Source organism: Rhynchophorus ferrugineus, unplaced genomic scaffold (assembly GCF_030347505.1).
Source record: "Rhynchophorus ferrugineus isolate W39M unplaced genomic scaffold, kcgeb_rfMv2 rfM5, whole genome shotgun sequence".
Taxonomy (NCBI): Eukaryota; Metazoa; Arthropoda; class Insecta; order Coleoptera; family Curculionidae; genus Rhynchophorus; species Rhynchophorus ferrugineus.
The window spans coordinates 21,622,397-21,639,024 of record NW_027472584.1 but is presented as its reverse complement, the minus strand read 5'-3'; the positions used below and the strand labels follow the sequence as shown (position 1 = coordinate 21,639,024).

Genomic DNA, 16,628 nt, shown 5'->3' with positions numbered 1-16,628 from the left:
TGTCAAAAAAGAAATACACTTTATTATTAAATAATAAATAATTACACCTAAAAGAACTTTCAAATAAAATATTCCTCCCGTTTGTTTGTGAAAGTGTCAGAAAGTATGCAACATTTCATGCAGATGTCACGCATCATAACACCCTAATATTCTAAAGGAATATGGCCATTTAGTAAATTTTATCAGTATCTACGCCTGAGTGAAGTAAAATAGAGAGGACAAAGTTTCATTATCGTGGAAAATCTGCGTAATTAGAATTTAGTGATACGATACAAGTGCACGATTAGAACACTTTCCATCCTTAAAAGTCTTACTAAATTATATAAGGCTTTCATGAAAATGAAGTAGATTATGCAAATTTTTCGATGATAAAACTTGAAATATCTTATATGTTTATTCATTTACAGAATAGATTTCAAGTTGACAGGTTCTACTATCTATTTCCAAAATATGTTTGGTGCATTTTAAAAGAAAATTATGCTGTAGACTATTAAAGAATAATGAGTACTCTTTGTAAATATATACATATATTAATCCATTTATATAAGTATACTATTTTATGTGTAATATTAAAATATAAAATTACAGTGTTTCAACAAATAATTTTCTTTAATCAATGCACCTTATATGTACATAGAATTATTTAAGCTATTTTCTAAATGTCTCCTACGACACTGAGTTTTAAAAAATATAGTAAAGATTTGTTAAACAGATATGTGTGTAATTATTTATTCCTACCTTCCTGAAATAAATAAAAAAAGTATACTCTTATTCCAAAATGTACTTCTGTTATGTCAAGGAGTTACTAAACAATATTTAAGATAATTGGAATTTCGATCCAATACCACAGTTTATTTCCAATTTAAAATAAATTTACATTTATAGCTGGTCGCTCCATCTATAGCTGTAAAACCGTACCTAACCCAGGTAGCAGTACAGTGATCTGTATGCAGTCTCCTAAAATCCTATAACCACTAACATCATTACAGATAACTGTAACATTTTACCGGCTATTAAAGAAACCAGTATTGTTAGCGACAATATGATACAAATTACAGTTAACTACTCAGAAAAATTCAAATTCAAGAATTTGGTGTGATATTAAACGCAAAATATAGAAAATATATCTTTATATTTTGATAAACGCATACATACCTAAATACTACCTAATAATATAATATAAGTGTACAGTAATCTTTACCATCGATGTTAACTGTAAATTATCAATAGGTTTTTTTAGTTGCCTAAAATATCATGCCATCTGTACAATAAAACAACTTACTAATATATATACCATTTAAACAATAAGTTTTCAAATAGACAACTTCAAAAGATTCTACAATTATTGATTAAATAATTGATTAATTTGAAAGAATTAAATAAAATAAGTCGAGGTTATTATATATGTATCTATTTTATAAACAATAAACATAACTAAATTTTGTATTTGACGAAAAACATCAAAAATATAATATTCGTATTAATAACAGTATGATTAATATTCCTAATACACCCTCAAGACAAGAGATCTAACTATTTAAAAAGATTAGATTCAGAGGGAATTAACAGAAGTAACATAGGCAATAAAATTAATAGAAGTAATAAATTTCTATTTATTAGAAAATCTTAACAATATGAGACAAAGTAAACGAAAACATCAGTAAAGCACTGACATTTCTTAAAAAAGACAAAATAAATTAATGATCAATTCAGCAACCTGTAACAAGTAGAAGAGACATATATTGATATACAAACATGCAAAAATGATTAATTAATACACAATAAAGTATAATTCCAAATATGTCTTCACAGAACACTAATTCATACTGTTATTAGCTTTAATTCAGTTGTCGAAGTGGTAAGTTCACATTAAAGCAGTGGTGATTCAAAAATCTATTGATAATTAAAAATCAGACAAGACCGAAATCAAATATACCGTTTTAAAACAAAATTTAGAAAAATTATGTATATGAGAAAACAAAAAAGGCGCTATGCGCTATCACTTCATCCAGATTTTGTTTTATTAGTCCAGGATATCAAGCCATTTTATTCACAATAGATGAGTGAAGGGTACTAAGTTGATTTGCCCATCTATCTAAAGCATTATACCTGAAATAAATCAATTTTATATTAATCTTTAGATTGAATACATGATTAAATTTTATACTGACCTCGCAGTATTAAGTGTTGTTCTTTCCAAAAATAGGACTTGATTTACTTGATCTATACGACCTTGAATAGTACTGAAACAGTGAATTTGGTGATAATAAAACTCGATGCAAATATATAAAAATTAACATACTTATCTAATATGCAAGCGACCAGTAAGCTTTCTACTTCCTGAACATCTATATTTAATTCCGTAGAAATAAAGGGAATTTGTATTCTGGTATATGGTTTAATAAGTTTTATTAGCACTTGGGTTCTTATATTCCTCAGCAAATCTATTTATACAACAGAAATCATTCAACTTACATCTAATTATATTTTCATATTTATTCTCCCATACCCTCAATATGTTCCCTAATAAATGGATCATCCATTATATTTTGTCTATTTTGCTTTAAAATGTATTCAAATTCATTAATATCATTATTTTGGTAAGCATTAACCAAGTTTGTCATAGCTAATATTTCTGGGTCATTCTTGTATGGTTTAGCTTCTTGAGAATCAAATGGATTTATACCGGATTTCATAAGCCTTGAACAATAACAAAACAATGTCTTGACAATAATATAGATAGGGCTTTACTCACATATTAGCCAATACCAAATATTTTAAGCAAGTGGTTCTTCTAGGACTTCCTGATTCATCATAATTTTTAAAAGCTTCAAAAAAATCTGTGTGTGCCTTTTCGAATTCTCCTTCTCGGAGATGCATTTTACCTCCACATTCTAAAATAATTTACCACTATTTATATCAAATTAAAATATATCTTACTCTACTTACCCCTAATAACCCCCATAATTAAGGGATGCGGTATAGCTGACTTGATGTGTAGAGATTGCTCATACAATGTTTTTAATTTTTTGTTATTTTTCTGTGCTGTGTACATCTGAATCTCCAACGCGTAAATTTCCAAAAGTTGTGTCCCCTTTTTTAAATCATCCTCTCCATCATCTGTTTGACAAGACTGATGTAATTGTTTAAGTATTTTTGCTAATTTATTAAAATCCCCTCTGTCATAGTAAAGTTTACCTAGCTTTGTATTAGTCTTAAACCAAAGTCTATCATTTTTCGCATCCTTCAAAGCTTCAAGAGTAGTTTCATAAAAATTTTGCAATAACTCCATCTAAAATTTAATTCTGTAGTATTTTATACTCCCAATTGTCATATTTACTTACATTCCGAGATGTTGAAATGTAATCTAAAATAGAATTAATGGATTTCTCACTATGATTTCGTGTTACGGCACTTTTTATATATGTCAGCAATTGCTTATATCTAACCATCATTTCTTCATAATTAGATAACCGAAAATTAATTTTAATCATCTGTTTCAGAGCTTTAAATCCCCATTCTCCTTTCTCTCCTCCTTCCAAATCTAATACCTTCTGAAAGGAAGATAGAGCTGATCTAGGCTCTTCTTCCTTAAGGGCTTTGCTATTATAGTACTGATTTTCCAAATCTACATCTGGTTCCGAATTACTGTCCTCAGAATATTCCTGTAAGAAACATTGAATAAACAATCTTACATTCAATTTTATTTATAAAATATTTTGCTGCCAATAAAAGTGAGGTTAGGTATGAAGATTTATTTTGCATAATATACTCACTAAGCCATAATCTTCTTCATCATCACACATAAAGTCATCGTCGGACATTTTGTACATCAATTGTTAAAGCCAGCTATTAACAATTTTCTATTATAAGCAACTACCCTTTTTTACAAAACCAAGCAAATTACCCTTGGCACCGAGCTGTCAATTTTGAAGTACGCAAATTTGTATATATTTTATTAGGATCTTACTTCAAGCCATATCATATCCTGTAGAAATAACATTATAACATAATGGTCTATATTATCTATTTATAATTCCAATAACACTTATAAAGTTTTCATCGTTATGAATTCCTTTAAATTACAAGTCAGTAAACTAATATAATGACACTGTATGCAACTATACATACATAGTTATATATTAAGCTGACTATATTAAACATTTTAAACCTTGTGTTATTCAGTCATTTTAAAAATATGGAACTATTCTGTACAGCTGTCGAGTAACGCTGCTTTATATGACATTTGTGTGGGACAAAAACACACAACCACACGTAAGAAAATTGCACAGGCTACAACATCTATTTTTCTCATAACGATCAAACATATTCAATTTCAAGGAAAAATTATAAAGACAATTTAAAGAAAAGTATTATTTATTACAAAACTTGTACGAACAATAAAATCCAATCAATAAATTAAATTAGGACTCTATGTGTACGAGTAATCACGATAAATTTACAAGAATACATTTTTGCTAATATGTATAGATCAATTTACAAAATATTCAAGTAGCTTTTATAGAAACTAGACAGTAAAATGAACAAAACAAATTCAAATCAAATAGAGTGTAAGTATAAGTATAACATATTATTTCTAATACACCTCATTCCAACTTCTTAACAAAATTATGCTACATAATTGTACTGGTTGGGATTATCCTTATCCCTTTCCATATAGTCTCTATCAATTAAGGACTCAATGCGCTTCTTCAAGTCAGCAGGCTACAATTTTAAATAATGTCAATTCCCAAAGTACCAAAATCAAAGAAATATCATAAATACCTTAACGGGGAACTTTAGCTGATTATACAATTCACTAATTAGAAGGTTATGGCTAAGTGTTTTTCTCATTTTCATAATTCTCACAATGGCTGCATCTATTTGGTATTGTCTATCTTGGAACACACGTTCTTCAGTTGCCTTTTGTTCTTCAGTCTATAACATTCAATTTATATGATATAAAATATCTTAGTACAATATATCAAAAAAAAAGATCTTACTGTTTCTTTCATCTGAATTTGGTTAATTTTAATTCGGAACAGCTTATTAGTAAAATCAGCATTAAAACGAAACCGATCATCATCCTGAATATCTCTGCCTTTGGGTATTTTAACTAATACTCTTGCCTATAAGACGATAGTTTTAAATATTGTTTAAAAGAGTAATTTAATATTGTTACTTTTCCACATGCCAGTGACTGCAAAGTTCTTCTTAACTCACCGTCTTCTATATTAGTTACCTAAATAAATCATAAGTTCAACTCGAATTAAAATATGAAATAGATTCCTTACTTCTTTGATATAATCAAAAGCTAATTCATTAGAGTCATTAAACAACAGTAACACTAAAGTCTGAAATAAGGATACAACCAGTTCCTTTAAGCCAGCTCTAAAAGATGCCTTAAGAACGCAATGGCCTAGGGTGGGTTGCCATTGCAATTTTCTTCCGCTGTGTTTACTTAGATAAAAGTCCTATAACAACAGAATATCATCAACAATATCCAGAAAATAATGGTTATTAATTATACCTTGAAAACATCCTGAAGACGAACCATCTGATCTGGCAAGGTTACTTCCATTGGCTGATAAGTAGGCCAATAACCCATAGTTAATATACTAACGGTAATTTCTATTTGAGGTAAATCTCGATTATACACAATAACATGTTGCTTAAACGCCTGATTAATGTCTTTACTCAATTCCATGTCTTTAAACATCCCTTCCAACTTAGATGTGAAACCACCACCACATTCTTGTTTCAATTTGCTAAGCATGCTTTTCTCAGCGTCAACACTAGCCGATTTACCCACCAATAGTCTTTTTGCCAAATCCTGATGAAAAAATCAATACTTATGTAAACAAGAGTAGCATTAAAACAACACAAAATACCTTTTTATAAAATGCTTCAAATACATCTTTACCATGTATAAATCTGAAAAGCACCATAATTTTATCAAGTAATCTCTCAAGTTCCTCTTCAGTAGCTTCTTTATTGCCAGCTCTTAACTTTGAATCAACAAATTTCGCTAAAATAATTTTAAACATCAATTGTTTCTTAATAGAATAGTGCAATAAACTCACCTATTAATTCAGCAGGTTTATTAGTTCGTTGATTAATAAAATGTTCGAATGCTTCTTTTAAGGAATTACTAAATCTTTCATTTTTATGGAAGCAAGTTGAAACTACATTATCCATGGCATCTTTAAAATCCAGCAATTCCTGCACCATAGTTTTATCCTTTTCTGGATCAATTACTATAGTTCTACCTCTTTTCTTAATATAAGCATTAAATGACGAACATAGCTGGGCTAAACCATTCTTTACGCGACTTAATAAGTCATAAAGCAAAGTCAAATCATTTAACCTAAATTCAGTTAGAAGTTGGTCTAAGCCTTTTTGTAAGATTTGAGATACATGCTCTCGCAATAATTGTTTTTCAACTGTATGTATAAGCTGATATTTAGTTGCGGGATCTAAGTAATGTAAAATTCGCTCATTCTCTTCTGCAATTCTTTTATCAACATGGGTCAAATAATCAGGCACTTCTAATTCTTGCATAAGTCTTTGACCCTCTGCTGCATATAAACGTTCTGTAGCTTGCAAAAATTTCGCCTCAAAAGCTTTGCGATAAATTTGCAGATCTGTTAGCATTCTCAAGAGCGATTTGAGTAGAGACCGATCAACCTAATGTAGAAATAGCTTTTTTTAAACTTTTAAAAATATTGAAAATAATATAGTACAAAATATATATGCAATATTATTATCATTCCGAGTTTCCGATACTATTATTACTAATATTAATTTTTATCGGTGATCACACAATATAAATTTAATTTCTTAATAAGAAATATACACCCAAACAAGTAATTGAAAGAAAATAATTTGAAAAGTTAAAACTTACCTGGTCACCTTGACGTTCTTTTTCTATAAGCATTAGCAAACCTTCCACAACTCTTGTTTGAACTAATGCATTTAATAAAATATATTTTCCAAATAATTCCAAACCAACATCCCAAATAGAAGAGACATGGTTTTGTAAAATGTAAGTGCGATCCAAATATAAAAATATACTACGAACCATAATCATTTGATTGCAATGAGCTAACCAAGTTTCATTCATTTTTTTCAAAAATAAATATCTGTCCATCGATTCAGCTAAAAACTGTTCAATATTATGAGCTACGTGTTGTTCAGTTAAATTGTGTAATTTCTGGTACAGTAATGGAGCCATTTTATGATTGCACAAATTTTCAACAGCCTGATAAAGTTCTTCTAATGAATACTGATTTGGTTTCGACTGCTGAATTGCCAGTACTGCACTTTTGAGTTTCTTCCAAGTTTGTTCTATATAATCTTCTGGTAATTTAGGTTCACCTAAAATATTCCAATTTATAAGTAAATTAATGAAATGAATGAAAGCTGAACTGATACACTTTTTTCAGACACTTTAAAATAGAAACTTAATTCTTACTTTTAAGATTTTTAATCACCAATTTCTTTGCAGTTGTGGGTTTTATACTTAGAACATTTATATTTCTATTTATTAGATTTTGAGGTACATTGGAAAAATTTGGTCGCCGATTTGTTGTATCACCCATTTTTCTATATTATTTATACGTCCTTTTTTTTTCTTGACCAGAAATAGATGGGTTATCCTGATCTAGTAATGTGACTGATATATTTCTTTAAAGGAATAGGCTTGGACTAGAACACTGATTTGATATAGAGAAACGTGAAACTAAACACAAACTTTTTAGAAAGATAAACATTCCTAATTTTATATAAAAATTAACATATCAAACAACATGCCATCGCCATTAAATTTTAGAAACAAATTGACTTAGTCCCACTTTTATTACTATTTCTTTTTATTCTACGTAAAACTCTGGAGACGTATGTCTAGGTCGTTGTTTGTTAATAAGATTTATTAGGCACTTTCGATTGAATATCTGGTTGAAAGTTCTCGGTTAGCTTTGACGTAAAGAGATATCAACATAATTAACAAATAATATTATTAATTATATGATAGAGTATCTATTACTCTGTTGCTTTGGTAATAATTTATTTCATAATTCTTTATTTAATTTATGACTAATATACTTTTAGTAAGACCAAAATACTCATGATTCCACTGGAAAGCTTTTTCACTACCGAGATGACCAGCGTTGCCATATTTTCACTTAAAATAAGTTAAACATGACAATTGTATATTTTGGCTTAATTGATATTTATACATTACAATTTCGTCAAAAGAAAATTAATTTGAAATGGATAAACTAAAATGAGAGTAATATTGATAGTTATATTCATCTTTATCTATACCTCAACTCTTTAATAAATTTAGAAGAAAGAAAACACCAATAACAAAGAATTATGTTATCATTTGACTTAAAGTGACAATTTGGCAATGTCGATTTGCAATCGACAATTGTTAATTCAAGGAAAATATACGATCCTTGTTTTGTGGGTGTTAAAAAAGCGTGTTAGTTTTAAATAATAGTGATTTTACACAAGCAAACGAGCCTTGTAGAAATAGTGAACTGCATATTTACATCAGATATCCCGTATACCTCAAGTACCTCCATTAGCCAATGCGAAACAGAAGCTGTTTATTTACTATTTAATACTATAACAACAATTCATTCATAAACTCTTACTGGCTTATTTGTTATAATTATTCGAATTAACAAGTACATTAAATGTAATTTTTAATGTGATAGCATATAAATTGTTAATTAATTTAATTTTGATATCCAAAAAGCTGGTGTTAAGAGATCGAATGGTAAAGATGGTTCATACCATTAGGAATCCAATTCATACATATTCTTAAAGTCCAATTTTTTTTGACTGCCCAGTACGAAGATACAAAATGGAAATGGGGGTCCGCAAATTACCTAAAAAGAGAAAATTTGATCCATCTGAATTGGATGAAAGTGGCCAAACAGGCTCGTGTATTCCAGTTTCTGTTGTACAAACTGTTCCAGCAGTTACACCTGTTACTGCTGTTGATTATTCTTATGGACCAAGAGCACCACCTCAGCCACCTCCTCCACCTGTGGATTTAAGTGAATGGTGTAATCATAGAGTTCTTGCAAAGAAAGAGGATTGGTATTATCCTGGAGTAATAAAAGAAGCTGGGCTAAATACAGTAAGTTGTAATTATTAAATATAATTAACCTAATTTTTTTAAAGAAAACAAAATAAATATGCTTAGTTTTAGAATGAAAATGAGGTAGTGTTTTTTTATAGATTACAGTAGAACTTGATGGAAAATTAGAAAAGATAACTTATGAAAATGTATTTGATAACCAATGTTATAATATTATTAGTGATGCCAGTCCATCAGTTAATCAAATTAGTTTGGGTATTAGGGTATGTGTGAGAGACAACCAGAACATGTTTGTAGAAGGAGTAGTATGTAGAATTCTGGAAGTTCAGCCCGCTAGATTTGTCGTGGCAGTTATTGGTAAGTAACGCTCTAAATAGACCATTCTTTAAGTTTTTAATACTAATTGAACTTACTAGGAGAAAAAACTTATGAGTTAACAGTAAAAAGAGCAGATCTTAGGCTTTTAAGACCGCCTTGGTGGGATGAGTTAGAACATATGGACTTGGCAAATCCACAATTTCCAGAATATTGTAGAACATCTCCAGCCATGCTAAATACTCCTGTTAGCACTTGTACACCAATCTCAAATGGACGTACATATGATGAATATGGTGAAAGTGAAGATGAATTACGTCCAGAGGCTTTCACAGAAGAAGCAAAATTATCTGGTGGTAGTAAAAGGAGTAGTGTACATAGCAGAGGATCTTCTTCAAGTAGTGTAACTCAACCAGCTACACCTCACAAATATAAGAAAGGAGATGTTGTTTCTAATCCCAATGGTATAAGGAAAAAGTTTAATGGTAAACAGTGGCGACGTTTATGTTCAAAGGATGGTTGCAATAAGGAAAGCCAGAGAAGAGGTTATTGCTCCCGTCACCTTAGCCTTAAAGGAGGTAATGGACTTAGGGGAGCACCATTTCCAAGGGCAGGTAGTAAACAAGAAGGTGAAGATACTTCAAGAGATTCTGAGACATCTCCCAGTGCCCAAGATCGTCGTATAGCTGGTCGATTTGATCAAGATGAAACAGATGTTGCAAATATGTTAGGTAAATTTAACAAATTAATTAGACAACGCTTACATATTTATAAATATTTATATTGCTTTGAGTCACTATTAAACTTGAACATGAAATTTTTGTATATTATTAGTAATAATTTTGTTGTTAGTTTCAATGGGAAGTTCTCGTTCGGCAACTCCGGCGGCTTTTTCCCCTGGTGCTACAGGATCTCCTGTTGGGCGTCTTGGAGCACCATCACCAGTAACAGTCGGTTCTCGACAAAATCTGTTTCATCCTATTGGAGGTGGTGCTCCCGCCTTTACGCCTTTCCACCAACCTGTCATTCGACCAGAATTAGTACGCCCCGTTCAAGCAGCCCCAAGTGTTATTAGAGTATCTCCTAGACCCAGACAATGGCATCAAGTGGGACCATTAGAGACATCGCAAGTAGTTTTACAACATGGTCCGTCGAATGATGATCGCACGTCAGCCAACCTTTCTGCAGGTAAAGTATTTAAATGTTTTTTTGACGACATTTTGGCAGTGGTTTTGTTTAGGTCAAGGTCTGTATCTTTTACCACAATCTCAGGATAAAAATTTATTAGTAATCAAGAATGATGTGCTGAATAATAAAATGGAAGAACCAAAACCATTTCAACGTCAGGTTGGTTAAAATGTGATGTCTAGGCATAAACCATTTACACGCAATAACATTCATAGGTAATTCAAAGTGAACACCTACGCACACAACCCGCAGTAATAGTACGTCCTACTCAATTATTACCGGTACTACCTGCCGCACAACCTAGAGCAGCACCTGCTGGAGTTATCGTGACTCCAGAGCAAACTGCAGAGTCTATGGCTCAACCAAATACAATTTTACAACCTCCAGCTCAAGTTCCACAGGTGGGAAGTCCTGCTTCGGCGTTTGCAGTTCCATGGCATGCAGTTATACCATTGCTAGGGAGTGGTGGAACTGGCTCGGCGTCTCCCACAACTGACATGGCCGATGACGAAACACCCGAAACAGACGCCTTACCGCCTCCAGCAGAAGACGACGATGATGTATTTGAACCAGAAAATGGAGATAATACAGAACCAGGAAGAATATCGTGTCCGCCTCAACGACGTTCTCAATCACTTAGTGCGCTTCATACTAAAGAAACTAAGGTAATACATTCATGTAATTAAAATTATCAAAATAATTGTTTCTATTTGTTTAAAATTTCGATCAGAATAACAAAGATCGCATTAGAAGACCTATGAATGCTTTTATGATATTTTCAAAACGACATCGCGGCTTAGTACACCAACGGCATCCAAATCAAGATAACCGTACTGTTTCGAAAATATTAGGAGAATGGTGGTATGCTTTAGGGCCAGCAGAAAAGAAGAAATATCACGAACTTGCAACTGAAGTTAAAGAAGCGCATTTTAAGGCACATCCGGAATGGAAATGGTTAATTTTGCTCTATATAAACTAGAATATTATATTATAGGAATTATATATTTTGTAGGTGTAATAAAGATCGACGAAAATCTTCTACGGGTTCCGGTCGAAGTAAATTAAGCTCAACGGGTGAGGGTGACATTCCAGCTAGTCCAGGCCCTACGGAACGTCCTACCGAAGATGAGGACGATGATCATTTAGTTATCGCAGATAATTACAGTCAGGAAATAGATTTAAAATGTAAAGAGAAGGTCACTGATTCAGATTCAGAATCTCATTGCGATGTTGACGTTGGACTCCAATCGGCCGGTTTTAGTCCTGCCGCTGCTCCATTTCATGGAGGTTATTCATTCCGTAATATGTCTGTAAAGAATATACCACCTTCGCCGCAGCCCGCTAAAATGGAGGATCCATTAGGTACACCAACTTCTGACATTTCATTCCGTTCCAAAACATCACCTTCAACGCCAACAACTGCATTCTCAACAGGTGAGCAATTATGATTTCACAATATTTAAAATAGGGTATTGTAGCTTTGCATTAAATTGTTGTTATTATACTAGGTATATCTTTCTGTTCCAGTGGGTAGTGCACCGGCACTTACAATTTTAAAATCAACTAACCCTGCCAAAGGAACGTCCGAAAATTTTCATTCACCACTTGTACTAATCGGTAGTAATACTCCGGCTTTATGTTTGGCTGAAACTACGCCAGAGAGACAACAATTCGTGGTTCAAGTATCATCATCAGCTTCTGAATTGCCACTTCAATGTGTCTACGTACCACAATCATACGATTCGCCTCGAGGTTTATCATTACAGCTATTTCCAAAATCTAGCATCGCTTCCGCTCATTCTGTAATTGTTAGCCAGCAACCACGAATTCCATCTTCGGAAGATCCTCCACCAACAACTCCGAATAATCAAAGTAAGTATGACTTTATTATGAAAGTATAATTTCATTATACTGTATTATTTTCAGCACCTTCTTTCTCGAAACAAAAGTCGGACGTCAGTTCACCGGATGAAGATGGATGTAGGGAAGAAAATGGGAACGAATTTAAGTTAGCACCAACTCCAGCGCAATTAGGAAGAGCCCCTCTACAAAGGCGACAATCCATGGCTGTTACGACATCTAATTCTTCCGATGGTAACTCTGAAGTACAGTCTCCATGTACTAAAAGGAGTTTTTTCAAACGTAATATTGAGGATGGAATGGATAAGTATGTTATTAATATAAACGTTTACTGTCACTAATAAATAATGTCACTTTAGAGTGTTAGATGCCGTTAACTTCGAAGAAAAATTTTCATCACTTCCACGATTTCAACCTAACGAAGGCCAATCGCCTAGTGCAATATCGCCCGGTCCTGCGTTCTTCACTTGTCGCCGGCGCCCTCCCTTGACAGCGAGGGGTTCACAAGATGGTTCAGAACCGAGCTCGGGTGCTCCTCTTTCCACGCCGTCAGCTCGTCCTCTAGCAGGTACACATTTTTTCGGGCCTGATTTTTCGCTGGAAACCGCACGCGAAATGCAAGAAGCAGAAGAAGGAGAATCACCTTCACCAAGAACTCCTCGCACGCCCGGTACCAAAGATCCCGACAAAGGTCATCGGCGAACGCTAGAACAACGTCGACAACTTGTTATACAGCTTTTTAATGAACACTCACTTTTCCCAACCTCACAAGCAACTACGACCTTTCAGAATGAACATTCTGACCTGTTCCCTACCAGGTCAAGTTTGCAATTAAAAGTAAGTTTTTTCTTTCATTTTATTCATTTCATTTTTTATATTATATATCATAATATTTCTTCAAACAAAATAATAACGATAAGTGTATCTTTATTTATGAATTTGCCAAAAAGTTACACAAAACAAAAATAAAATATCGAAATATTCAGTTTAGTGCCTAAGTGGGAAGAACAAAATAAATTATCTTCTATATAGAAACAACTTTTAATCATAGTTTATCAAGTATTTTTCATATTAATATTGATATCTGAGACTGTTGGAATCAGACTCGAAATGGTCATCCACCAAAGTACTAAAAAATTAATCAATATTACATCAATAATGATTTACTGATATACTATAATGATTTTATAGCACTTCTAATCACTTTTATATTACTAAAAAATCTTAAAAGAAACCATAATTAAATGTTTGCGGCTCCCTTAACCTTAATACCATTTCACCTCAGACCTGATAACCATGATTCAAATTGCGGGATGTTTTTATTTTCTTTAAACTTGAGAAATGATCTCCCAATTTTTTTCAATTATAACAATTTATAATTTATTTACACATAAAATTATTAATATTTCCGATCAAAGTTTCAAGTTATTTTTCATGGCATACTACAGTTGGATCAATAGATATCAAAAAATTGATTTAAGTGTAGAAATGTATTCCAACAAAGTATAATTTAAAAAATATATGGGTTACTTTTGCACGCATCTAATATTTATATATTTATATGATATTGATAAGGTATTGGCTATAAATTGAAATTGCAGAGTTGATGGAAAATTTTATGATTCTAATAATTTACATTAATAATTTTTAATATTTCCGATCAAAGTTTCAATTTATTTTTCATGGCATACTACAATTAGATCAATAGATATCAAAAAATTGATTTGAGTGTAAAAATATATTCCAACAAAGTATAATTTAAAAAATATATGGGTTACTTTTGCACGCATCTAATATTTATATATTTATATGATATTGATAAGGTATTGGCTACAAATTGAAATTGCAGAGTTGATCGAAAATGTTTTAACTAACTGTAATTTTATGAGTCTAATAATTTACATTACGAGATAACTTAAGACATTATAGGAGTTTATATGTTTATATGACTATTATTAGTTTTGGTATTAACATAATTGTATTGGAAATAACGGGTGGTATAATACCCAATTTTATTTTATTTCGTGACATTTTCCTTTCAGATACGAGAAGTGCGTCAAAAAATGATGGCTCAGTCAAATCTAACTCCTGGAACGCCTGGTACAGGTCCAACTCAAGGACCGTCATCGGCTGGTCCTCAAGAGCCTTTACGGGTGTCTTCGAATAGCTAGCCGGCCTTCTCATACGAGGGCATTATGTCTTCCTTTTCCGGGTTCTTTCCACCAGCCCTTTTTTGAATTATTACAAAATGTTGACTACCCATTAGGGCTAGATCAGTTTAAATAAATGACGTATTTGCAATTTGTGGAAAGTAATATATAGCGGTTATGATACATCTCTTAGGAATACAACAGGCGTAGATAAAATCATTTTAGTATTTAGAGCGCCTTAAGTTGTACTCCCACCATCAAGAGCAGATTTTCTTGCTTCTCCCTTTACGTATATATATTTACGTAATTTTAATTTATTCTAATTTATTTTTCAAAAGTAATTAAAATCGTTAATGATTACAATTTACATATTTATATATGTATATATAAACGTATGTATGTTGATATACGTACATAAACCAACATTAATTGAGTTTCGGAATATTTCCAAATATTCAATTAAAATTTTAAATTTAAGTATTTTGAATATTTGAAATATTTTCTGTGCTGACATTAAATTTTAAATATTTCATGGATTATGTTTGAAAGTGCCTTAAAAATTATTCATACAGCATCAACTAAAACTTGAATATTCAATTAAAAATTATCCAAACTATTATTTCTATAAGATACTATGGAATATTATCATATTTGTTATATATTATTTTCTATTTGATTTGCCTTTGTTAAAGTAGTTTTGATGGTGTGATAGCAACTTAATCAGTTAATAGTATTAACAGGCCTCCTAGGACCTAAATATTGGTAATTGAGGTAATTTAAGTACCTGTAACCCTGAATTAAATAAATAAAATAATACTATTTTGACACTTAATTTGAAAATTAAAACTTCTTTTGTGGATTATATTTAGAAATTATTTATAATTATTTTTTTTACACAAAAGAAAAATGATAGAGCTTTAAAACAAATTAACAAAAACTATATATTTTTAAATTATGACTAAAATATGTTTTTATCATAAACAACGTGCAATATTTATTAATAATTTAGTTCGAAAAAAAATTGAATGCTATTTTGTTGTTGTTTTTTTTTTGTGAAAAAGCAATACCATCGTTCGGAGATATATTTCCGTTCCTGTTTGTTTTAAAGCATAAAGTAAAATAACCATTCATTCTGTTTTTTAGCTGTATTACTTCTTATTTATCGGTGCTCTTAGTTTATTAAACTAATTTAGTGAAATATAAAAATTGTGCCACTGACAGTAGTCTAATATAATTTATTAGATCATTCAAACATATTGTGCAATAATAGTGTCACATCTTGCAAATTATTAGAAGGCTCTTATGTCAAAGTAATTTTTTAAAAAACTGAATGTGTGTAACTTATATTACGCACAATACGCCAAAATGTTGTCCATTCGTAATAATGTTACATATTACTTTTATGTAAGAGTGTTCATGTGTATATTGAAAATGCTTGTGATAAACAATATTCTTCTGCAATAACTTGTTTTAATATTAAATTTTTGCTTATTTTTAGTTAAAACAAACTTTTAGAAATATTGAAAAAAAAAACGTCAAACTGTTAACTTTTGAGCTTTTAACATAATATTATACCTCTTATACGTTTACGGTTGTGTTTATATCAATTGCTAATTATTTTTAAGTTATGTTTGTTTTTAATTTGTTATATATTTGCTACCAATCGGTGTGCTATTACAGCTATAGCATTTTACATGATCTCTTCATTAGTGCACATTTAAAATAGTTTGTAAATAAATCACTTTTAGTAGTATTTGTACATCGTATTTAGAATAAATCATTTATCACGGAAATAAAAAAAAGATATTACACACATACTTTTTGTTTTATTTCACTTGTAACTTTTTTAAATTTCACTCTTGGTATATTGTTATTATGATGCTATTTCCTGCTAATATAAATAAACGAAAAATCAATTCGATCAGTATACAAGCTGTTAAATTTTACAATTTAATATATTTGATAGTTCCTTAGTAGACAACCAATATTACAGAATATGTGTA

The 16,628-nt window shown here is 31.0% G+C and overlaps 3 protein-coding genes across 5 annotated transcripts; 1 reads left to right on the top strand and 2 right to left on the bottom strand.

Moving 5' to 3' along the window:
* Positions 1 to 1,595: 1,595 nt before the first annotated feature.
* alien (COP9 signalosome complex subunit 2 alien) lies at positions 1,596 to 4,121 on the bottom strand. 2 transcript variants are annotated; one of them, XM_076406080.1, is made up of 9 exons: positions 3,908 to 4,094; positions 3,777 to 3,849; positions 3,345 to 3,665; positions 2,950 to 3,292; positions 2,756 to 2,894; positions 2,510 to 2,700; positions 2,303 to 2,444; positions 2,172 to 2,243; positions 1,596 to 2,109 (listed from the first exon to the last, which is right to left on the bottom strand). In XM_076406080.1, exons 2-9 carry the CDS (start codon positions 3,831 to 3,833, stop codon positions 2,037 to 2,039), a joined length of 1,338 nt encoding a protein of 445 aa, XP_076262195.1. In that variant the 5' UTR covers positions 3,834 to 3,849; positions 3,908 to 4,094; the 3' UTR covers positions 1,596 to 2,036. The 2 variants fall into 2 exon arrangements, with proteins under 2 accessions (XP_076262195.1, XP_076262196.1); XM_076406081.1 differs by having other exon boundaries at positions 3,777 to 4,121.
* Positions 4,122 to 4,359: 238 nt separating this feature from the next.
* On the bottom strand, positions 4,360 to 7,946 carry Cul4 (Cullin 4). The gene is made up of 10 exons (XM_076405471.1): positions 7,475 to 7,946; positions 6,905 to 7,377; positions 6,084 to 6,687; positions 5,892 to 6,028; positions 5,531 to 5,833; positions 5,295 to 5,474; positions 5,183 to 5,242; positions 5,004 to 5,129; positions 4,786 to 4,938; positions 4,360 to 4,725 (listed from the first exon to the last, which is right to left on the bottom strand). Exons 1-10 carry the CDS (start codon positions 7,599 to 7,601, stop codon positions 4,630 to 4,632), a joined length of 2,259 nt encoding a protein of 752 aa, XP_076261586.1. The 5' UTR covers positions 7,602 to 7,946; the 3' UTR covers positions 4,360 to 4,629.
* Positions 7,947 to 8,410: 464 nt separating this feature from the next.
* Positions 8,411 to 16,440, top strand: cic (Putative transcription factor capicua). 2 transcript variants are annotated; one of them, XM_076405467.1, is made up of 12 exons: positions 8,411 to 9,151; positions 9,253 to 9,469; positions 9,529 to 10,158; positions 10,280 to 10,615; positions 10,668 to 10,774; positions 10,831 to 11,280; positions 11,346 to 11,569; positions 11,628 to 12,049; positions 12,143 to 12,487; positions 12,542 to 12,782; positions 12,835 to 13,312; positions 14,518 to 16,440. In XM_076405467.1, the coding sequence occupies exons 1-12, from the start codon at positions 8,873 to 8,875 to the stop codon at positions 14,644 to 14,646; spliced, it is 3,858 nt and encodes a 1,285-aa protein (XP_076261582.1). In that variant the 5' UTR covers positions 8,411 to 8,872; the 3' UTR covers positions 14,647 to 16,440. The 2 variants fall into 2 exon arrangements, with proteins under 2 accessions (XP_076261582.1, XP_076261584.1); XM_076405469.1 differs by lacking the exon at positions 8,411 to 9,151 and having other exon boundaries at positions 9,343 to 9,473; positions 9,532 to 10,158.
* Positions 16,441 to 16,628: the final 188 nt, after the last annotated feature.